Source organism: Cottoperca gobio, chromosome 20 (assembly GCF_900634415.1).
Source record: "Cottoperca gobio chromosome 20, fCotGob3.1, whole genome shotgun sequence".
Lineage (NCBI taxonomy): Eukaryota > Metazoa > Chordata > Actinopteri > Perciformes > Bovichtidae > Cottoperca > Cottoperca gobio.
In genome coordinates this window covers 10,040,626-10,050,625 of record NC_041374.1, presented here as the reverse complement: position 1 = coordinate 10,050,625, position 10,000 = coordinate 10,040,626, and the positions used below count along the sequence as shown (strand labels likewise).

The 10,000-nt window shown below is 38.4% G+C and overlaps 1 protein-coding gene across 4 annotated transcripts in view; it reads right to left on the bottom strand.

Annotated features, from left to right (window-relative positions):
* The window catches only part of mllt10 (MLLT10 histone lysine methyltransferase DOT1L cofactor), a 40,630-nt gene extending 33,505 nt beyond the window's left edge, over nucleotides 1-7,125 (bottom strand). Inside the window, exons 1-2 of one of the 4 annotated variants that reach the window (XM_029457584.1) lie at nucleotides 6,701-7,125; nucleotides 2,670-2,749 (exon numbers count right to left, since the gene is read on the bottom strand). In XM_029457584.1, the coding sequence (XP_029313444.1) occupies nucleotides 2,670-2,749; nucleotides 6,701-6,863 (243 nt within the window). In that variant the 5' untranslated portion in view covers nucleotides 6,864-7,125. The remainder of the gene's footprint in view (nucleotides 1-2,669; nucleotides 2,750-6,700) is intronic. The other 3 variants (XM_029457588.1, XM_029457585.1, XM_029457587.1) reach the window with 3 other exon arrangements.
* Between the last annotated feature and the right edge of the window lie 2,875 nt (nucleotides 7,126-10,000).

Below are 10,000 nucleotides of genomic sequence, written 5' to 3'. Positions count from 1 at the left end.
TCTGCAGGTAAGTATTTCTGCTGCTCTGAGCCTGACAATTCAACTTTTCACATGATTCATCCAACAGTGCGTCGGGGGTCTGGGGGGATGACAGCAGCCCACACAACCCGTCTTGAAACATGGACCCCCTTATCGTTTACCGTGCTTTGAGGGTGTGGCTTTTTTGCTGAGTCATCACCATTCATGTTGACTCCGCTCGAGTCAACATGAATGGAAGGAGAACTTGCAAATATCCCCACAGCAAGTTTTTTTTAATTCAGTTCAATAAATGCATAATGTTTCCAGTGTTGCAGCCATACTTCTTCCTTTATAAGATAGTAAAGTAGCTTCTACTCCAGCTCTTAAAAATCCTCTTTCCTGAACAGGTTTTAAAATATCCATCTTTAACTTATTAATATCATTTATTTACTAAAAAGTTCTGTTTGAGAAGTGTTTAATAATTTCTTTATTTACTCTTCAATCCACAATTTGTCTGAACTCGGCACCTGCGGACTTCAGATCAACTTTTAATTTATTTCTAACCCATTTCAGTTGCACAGGAATGCACATCAGACACTTTACGCATCGGCTGCGACGTGAAGATGTTGTTCACTTTGACACTGCTCATAGCAATTACATGCACTTCAGTGACCTGGTTATTGTTGAAGTTCTTCCCTTAACTCATGTCTTAAATGCCATGTAAATGAGAAACCTGGTTTCCTTCATCAGGTTAAGAGGTTAGAGGAAAACCTAGTTATCCTGCTAAATTTCTGCAAGAGAAACTTGGCACTATGTGAACACATGAATACAGCAAGTCAGCAGATCATTCCTAGCACCTGTATCAACAACTACGCAAGTAAATCTTGTCCTGACAAAATCTCGACAGCTCCTTAGAAGTTTGCCGAGGTCATATGAAGTTGAAACTCAGCACGCCGTGCCAGTTTGTGGCTTTAGCACCAAGTTTCACAAACAGAACACGTAAAATATGGAAACTCTTTAGCCACATTCAGTCGCTGTTACGATGCAGACTAGGTAAATCAAAAATACATATTTTCCGTATTACCTGTAGAGCTATTTATCAATGTAGATTGTTTTGGTGTTGAGTGCTGGAGGTATTGGCCGTAGAGATGTCTGTCTTTTCTCCAATATAATGGAACTAGCTGGCGCTCGGCTTGTGGAGCTCAAAGCGCCAAAAAACACATTTGAAATACTCAACAGCAAAGTCTCTTTACAGAAATGATGATCTGGTCACTCAAGATAATCCACAGACCTCATTGAGAGCACGTGCTCGTATACTATTTGCTCACCTGAGCTATCTTACATTACAGCTAAGCCTAGCAGAGCTGCATTAATGATTACATGGTCACAAGCCTCTTGTCCATGAGTAGACGCATCTGCGCAGTGATGTGGTTTGTGAGTGTAGGTCAGTAGAAAGAAAATAGTACCTACATAAAAACTGCTAACAACAAGGTCTGTGGATTATCTCGAGTAGCCGGGTCATCATGTTTTTCTCTCTACGGCCGATATCTCCAACACGCTGCAACTCGCACCAAAACAATCTAGATTAATAAATAGCTCTACAGGTAAGAGGGAACAGATGTATTTTTGATTTTGGGGTGAACAGTCTCTTTAATGTTTGCCACACACAACAAATGCTATGTGGTAGTGTTGGTGAACTGAAAACACTTGAACAGCATTTAAGATAATCTTTTATAAAGCTTTCAAATCAGGATTAAATATCATTCAGTGGAATATGATGGTGACTGGTGCAGATACAGGTGGCAGGCCGGCTGAGGTCAGCGGGAGACGTCACATATACACAAAAACAGTCAATTTTCAATAATGTAACCGACAGCTTCCAAGACATCCAAATATATCCAGTAAGATACACAATATTTATTGTTTGTCATCTACAACTGTAAGCGCATTGCAAGGTTTTAGTTTTTTTATATCTCGTTTCAGCAAAATAAACACAAACAAAACTGACTCGAACACATTAAGCATTTATTTTCATTTGAATTTCTTTTACCGAGCAGTCCATTGAAATGACATGTGACTTTCTCAGCTATACTGTTTGCACTGCAACGCAACGAGAAGTCGACAAATCGAATAGATAATTGATAGACTATTTTGATAATCGATTAATCGTAAAATGCTGTTTTCAGGCTCTTAAGTATGAAGACTTCTTGCTTTTCTCCGTTTTATTTCATCTCAAAGTGAAACTCTTTGGGATTGAAAAACAAGACTTGGACTTTGAGAAACTGGGAGAGACATTTTCACCATTTTCTGACATTTTGTATCCATTTAATCTAAAATAAAATCAGCAGATTAATCTTTAATGAAAATAATTGTTGGTTGCAGCCCTTCTGCAAACACATGTTAGGCATAACAGGCAATAATGACCCTCTGTCTCGCTTTGCGTTTCCTCACACAGCTAAAAGTGTGTAAGTGGACAACTCACATTCAGAACCTCATCAAAGACATTTTCTCATCAGAACATGTGATATTGATTACCCTTGGTACTGAAATACTACAGTGTCTCAGTGATACAAGATGCGCTACTATCTCAGAGCATTTATAATTATAGCACTTTTAAAGAGCATGAGGTCGGCCATCTAGTGCCAGACAGTCCTGTTATTCCAGGAGTTCACTCATGAATGATGAATGGATAGAGGGATTGTGTGACTCACCACACGGGCTGCTCTCTCCTGAGATTCACACTTTCTGCAGAACCAAGGACCAGTGGGCACCTGCACAATGCCATAACAGGCTGAACAGAGAGGGGGGGGGGGGGGGGGGGCGTTAAAGTAAGTCATCACAACCACAACAAAAGACGACATTTATACCACAGAATTCATTTACGTAGTGATAATGAAATCACACCGAACATGAAGACACTTGATAACATCTTTACAATATCCTACAATCTCCTCTAACACTGTTAGTGCCAGAAGGCAAACTTGTGACTGAACCGGTTTGAACGCAGAACTGAGCCGTATTTTGATCCGACAGACTGCTGTTGTTTTTATATCACTGTACTGACAGCTGACACAGTTTGCTGCACTACAAAATATTTTAAGCCATTAGGACAATGGCAGAACTGCTGGTAATACATTGTTACTGTCAACACTTGTAGGCATCAATGATAATTGTTTGCCTTCTGTTAATATTGCCAAGCGTGCTGCACCATACATAAAGAGGTTGCATTCACAGCGTCCACAATCTTTACTTGACCTCCTACATTTCCATGAAAAAGGTTTACAGCTGCATTTTAGAGATGAGACCAAAATACTCACAATGACAGGTAGAAGCTACACTTTTATTTGACTCCCTGCTGTGTGGAGGCTGCATGAACAGGCCCACAAGGTTTGAGAGACTATTGATATCTCTCTACTTTCATATATCCTACGATGTTCTGTCTATTCTTAATATTTCTTAACTGCATTAGCAAACAACATGATTTACAAGATGGACTGCACCTTCAAGAACCCACTGAGTCCCTTCTCCTTGATTTTACTGATGATTACATGACTCAGACTGGAAGTTGCCGTACAGGAGGTGCCATCTTAAATAGCCTACCTCCACACATTTTCAAAGTATCTCTGATCTGACCGGAGCCCATAATCCAACGGAATAAACAACTATAATCCAGATTTATGAGAACAAAACACCCAAAAGGTTACGGAGTACAAATTAAGAAACTGGTGCCCAGACTTGCAGACGTGACATCAAGTAGCACTTGGTTAGGATATTCTGCACACACACACACACACACACGAACATTTGATTGATTATGGCTCTCGGAGTTTAAAAACGTGCCATTTTGTATTTGTTGGCATACTAACCAAAAGCACATAGGAAAGTGGATGTTTGATGTTATTTTAAGGTTTTCTCTAAGATTCAGAGGAGCTCTGAAACACACAAGAGACATGTTTTTATTAATCATTAATACGATTATTATTATTTTTTCAGGATTCTTCGTTTAGAGTATAAAATGTCAGAAAGTATTGAAAAATGTCCATCTCAGTTTCTCAAAGTCCAAGGTGATGTCTTTAAATGTCTTGTTTTGTCTGTCCAAAACACAAACATATTCAGTTTAATGTGATATTAAAAAGAAGGGAAAAGGCAGGAAATTTCCATATTTGAGCTGAAAACCGCACGTTCTGTCATTTTCTGCATTCAAAATTACTTTAATGATTAATCAATTATTAATGATTTTGTCGATCGATTTATCGGTGAAGCTGCAGTTAATAAATATTAAGAGATTGTGAAGGTACATATACTAAATTACAAGATAAAGTATTCATTTAAATGCCATGATTTAAACGAGGAACATTTTTGACTTACATGCTGATCTTTTGTCCAACATTGGAGGGGAAAAAAAGTGACAGTTGTTCAACAACGACCTGTCAGAAAATGATTTTACTCAATAATTATATATATAGTTGGGATAACTTGCATTGTTTTCTGTGTGCATTGCAATGCAACATTGCAACTTCTTGTACAGTACATCTTCCAAAATGTACTGTCACACATTTTCACAGTCTTAGTGAAGCCCCCCCCTCATCTCTCCTGTTTTCTTTATTTCTTTTACATACATCTCTTCTATGGTTTAAATAAATTCCAATGTTCCGACAGACATCAAAATTATTCAAATAAATAAAAGCTCCAACAGATTAATGTCTGGTGATTACTGAAATGCAGAAATAAGCCACTCATTGGATGTTGTTGAATGTTGTTAGTTAATCTTATCAGTCAAACACGTTCAGTTTAAAACAGACGCTGTCATAATTGAGGTTCGGGGGCAGATCTGCACATGGTAACACATTAAAAATGACAGAGCACTGTTGCTTATCTGAATCAAAAACATGTATTTTCTTAACTAACACAGCAAAGCTTCTCTGCTCCCAGTAATTCACCAGAGGAGGAAGTGGCGGCTTCCAACGAGGGCTGTGTATTGGCAAATCATGATACAGGGGTTACTATTCAAAACAGTGTGATACTGGAAGCAAGGCGGTATATTATGATTTTAAAATAATAATCTTATTTTAGAAAAAGGATCATAGTATAAAGAACATATGCAAAAAAACTAAGTTAAAAAAGTGTTTTTGTTTTTTTGTCAAAGCACTACTTTTGTGCAATCTGAGCAAAGGAATTAACATTTCGCTATATCAGTGAAAAATAATAAAAGTACTTGCAGGATTCTTTAGGTAAACAAAATAAGTTAGAAAAATGTAAACAAAGATTGTTACATATATACATATAGCCTACTGTATACACAGACGGTGTATATATTTTTGAACTATTATTTAAAAATTGATCGTTTTCAGAATTCATACAGTATCACAAAATATAATATTAGGATATTCAAGTGTAGTGTTTCGTACACGCCTACTTCCAACCAGTCAATGTGTCTCTGCAAAGTATTATACATTAAATAAAGTATACAGTCTGCGGCATAGTTCATTTTTAAACCAATGAATTTGAACAAGACCACATTCTGTTTTGAAGCTTTTAATCTGTGGTCTGATATCCAAAACATTCCACACCACAATCCCAGCTTTCTATATTTAGAAATACTTTGTAGTTGTTAAGGCTTCAAAACACATTTGTTGCGATGCTTGATGGTGTACATTTGACATTGAAAGTATCACAATCCACTAAAAATAACTTTGCTGCTGAGGCTGGAATGATGCAACTGCAATGTAAAATACAAAATAACAGGCTAAGAGGTTTAGCTATATTTGTGTATGCAATAACAACATAATAATAAGATTGCTATTAATAATACATAAGGTTAGTTTCTACAACAACAAAGAGAAACACGTGGGTCAAATTGATTGAACTAGAACTGCTGGCTCAGACATGCTCCTGTCAGGCCTATTCAACAGTCCATACACTAACTAATTGTTACAAATAAACCTTGTGTTAATACATTGAAAGGCATCTGCATGGGTTCAGTGCTGCTGATATTTCAAATACTCTGCGTTTCACATGGCCAGCTGCTAAATTTGTAAACAATGAACGTCATCGCCTGAGTCATCTTGGGTGAGCAGTGTCTTGGCAGCACTGTATTTGTTTACAAGTATTTACAGTATTTATATTTTTATATTATTGCACTCTATGTGTTCTGTATCTTTTTTTATTTCATGTTGTTGTGTTCACTCTTTTGTTTTGAACCGGGACCAGGGAAATGTGCTGTGGTGCACTGTTTATAGATGGGTGGCAATAAAGTCTCTCGTATCACTGTCACAACAATGCTAGAAGCTAACATGCATCTATTAGAAACCATCACTACGTTAAACTCTCAATTAGTACTCACTAGATTAGTGTCCCTCTATATTCAGTTTGGACTAGTTTTTCAGTCAGTGGGCCGAATCACATGCTTTAAAGTCCTCGTTGGGAGCTTTGCGCGCAAGTTTACACCTTTTGACAGGAGGTGAGTATCCCTCCTTCTCTATAGCCCACATGACAGGGATACAAGGGAAACGAGCGCGACTTGCAGCCAGAATAGCTTTCGTGAAGCAGCTGTCAACTACCGTCTACAGCAGATTAAACAGAGTTTGAAGCCAGAGCAGTGGACAGTCCCGCTGCATGAGCCTGACCTCGGCCTGGCCTTGCTGGGGGCAGGCGGAGGAGGAGGCTCCATAACCTTGCAATAAAGCTAACTAGCCTGTGAGCTAAATGCTAACTCCTAGCCGAGCTAACGAGCACAGCTTACCTTGATGCACAGCAACGTTGCAGCCGTGTCCGTCGCAGTAAACTAGCGGGTTTTCCGCCCAGCCTCGCTCGTCAGAGCAAACACAGCAACCGCCGATCATCTCCTTCATATTATTCGTCGACAACTCGTCGTCCACCGCCAGACAACGCTCGCCGGAGACCATATACGAAGAAAGCGGACATGCGGAAGAATACGATGCAAAGATAAACCGAAACCTTCGCCGAAGACGCCCCTCTTTCCTCTGCTACGCAGCTTTAGGTCCCACTCGGTCGAAATGTCATGTTTTAAATATATTTACGTCCCTTTTCGACACCGTATTTTCTCACCAAAACATCCACTTCACGGCGCGCGGCGGTGAGGAGAAGAGGGGGGACTCCGTAGAGAACAGGAAATACGTAATGACGCAAGGCGCGTGTGTGCGCGTGCCCTCTGACAGGAAGTAAAACACGGATGTGATTGGACCGCCGAGATCAACGTCCCATTTTGGCTCCACATGGCCGAGAGGGTTTGAAACTTTGTGGTGAAGAGACTTCGCTTTGCTCGACTCACTGTCAACAACTCTGTAGCAACATGCAGGTAGGACAGAGAACTGGTAACAGCAAGGTGTTCAGGAAACTGGTGAATGTTGACTGTGTGCTCTACTGGAGGATGTATTTAGATCCTTAAAAACACTAATAACACACTGTAAAGTTTCCACTACAAGTAAAAGTACTGCATTCAAAACATAAGTAAAAGTAAGTATTATAATCAACATGTACTTAAAGCAGCTTCATAAGTTAAAGTATGCATTGTAAAATGTTACCTCAGTCAGTGTTTTACTATTATTTGTATTGTGCTTTTGGATTACTAGGGTGGAGTACTGTACTTAAGTACACTTTGGAGGTATTTGTAGACCTACTTTAGTATTTCTGTAAGAAGCTATTTGGATCTCACTGTCACTTCACTATACTGCTCTATAGGAGGACTGTGCATATGTGTAATTATGTTACACATAATAATTCATTTTCAAACTGTAATGCAGAATTTTTCCCAGATGTCGTTCATGTTTGTCTAAGATTACTTTATGATGCATAGAGCATAGCTGCATTGAAAACAAATGTGAATATTCCCTGTTTGAGATTAAAAATCAGAGGTTTCACCTTCAGTGTGAGAATAATGTTGTTATAATGTAAGATTTAAATAAATCAAATAAGTAAAATCAAGCTCTGGTTTGAACTTGTCAAATATGATGATGTGGTGTCTCTCTCTCTCTCTCTTATTAAATCATTTCGTTATTTATATTTTTTGGACTGATGGTTCGACAAAACAAGACATGTGAATGAGTCAACTTGGGTTCTGGAAAATAATAAAAATGTTTTATATTTGCTAAAAACATAAAACAAGGGTGACCTCGCTGCAATCGACTGATTTTATCGACTAAATAATTAATAGATTAATCAAGAAATTGATTGGCAGAATAATCAATAATGAAAATAATTGGTTTCATTAGTAGTTGCTGGCCTGGATGAATTGTGTGTGTTCACACCTACAGAAAACCTTTTTTTGGTGTATTGTCAAGCAGACGAAACACTCACATCGATTATTTCAGTAAATTCTGGACAGCTGCTGATGTTCCCTTTTCTATGGCCTTTACCTACATTCAAGATTTGTTTCATCTTATCCTCTAAGAATCCATTCAGATGTCACAACACTCTATAGGACGACTGGATATTTGTAATTTTGCAAGAGGTTTAATAATTAATTTTCAAGCTGTAATGCAGAATGTTCTACAGATCTCATTTATGTTTGTAAAAATCAGGCTTTATAGATGTTTTATTCAATTTTGGTAAATTCATTTATTACATAACATGACAATATTTAGGTAATTTAAAAAAACATGACATTTATAACTATATTGACCATTACAGCACAAAGTACACGAGAACAACAAGTTTATTAACAACAGTTTTAAAGTCAATGACAATTATAGGTTTTCAGGAACAAAATAAAAGCCCTTAAATGCAAAAAGTTTGAATGATAGTTTATTTTTTATAACTTCACCTCTTGACAATCAACAGCTTGGGTTGGAACTTATAATATATATAATATCTTATGTTTAATGCCATTGAGAATCAATGATTAAGAATGAGAGTAATATTGTGCAGGCCTGGTGAGCGTACAGACTTCAAACAGCAATGAATACCTTTTATCTTTCAAGAAAAACTAAATGGGCATTGAGAATCCTATATCAAGCTGCATATCAGACATGTCAATATACAGTTTTGTTTTGACAGCATCCCCATGCTGTTGCCAAGGATTCTCCAGAACACACATATACACACACACACAAACACACACAAACACACATGCTATTCCAAGCACTCAGCTGCTGCTTGCATCACCGATTCCTCTGAGCGAGCTCCCGCTCTTGGTTTCCAGAGAAACGTAATGACTTGCCAATAATGCGCAAGAGCACACGAGCGTCCTCCGTGTAATATGGTGAGCGAGAGGTCCCTGGGAGTGCCTGCCCATTGTTTGCTTTAATTTCAAATTGCTCAAATGCTCCAGTCGACACTGGGCACTGCACTAAAAGGGGGTGTGGGAGGGATGGGGAGCTGGGAAGAAAAAAAAAAAAAGTGAATTGTGTGTGGCAGGGGAAAACCTATTAGAGCTGGAGAGAACAAAGGGAGGCGAAGGAGGGGGCAGCGGTTGTGGAGGGGCCCATATAGCTACTGAAACACTGAAAATGGCAAATGATTTTTACAACTTGCACTTGATTAAGTCAAAGTCTGCACGAATCCTGTATAATGTTCCTCGGGATGTCAGAGAGGAGCTTTGTCTGGGACCGAAAATTGCAGCAACACTGCTTCCAACCACTATTGGTGACCTCAAAGTAAATATAGCACTCAGAGCTTTTATATAACTATATAGTATTCTGTGATTACTCGGCAGTCCTATGTGTTGGAGCTTTGTTGCTCATATTGTACATCAAGTTGGTATTTGGATGAGGATCTTTAAATCCTCTGCAACAGCGTTTATGCTACAGGCCTTTATTAGCTGTCATGTCTCAAACATAATTATTTTGCCACATAAATATAAAATTAAGATTGAACACCCTAAAGAAATATAGAGGAGGGTTAATGTCATAGCGACATGTTGCCTGTGTATTGTGCATGGTAGGTTCCACTTGCACAGAACAGTAGTAAAGTTGTACCTGGGAGAGAGAGAGCAGAAATAAACCTCAAGACTGAGACAACATCCTCAAACAACATATTTGATTATGGTATTTCTCCATTAATTGGTTTTGCAGTTTGCAAGCTG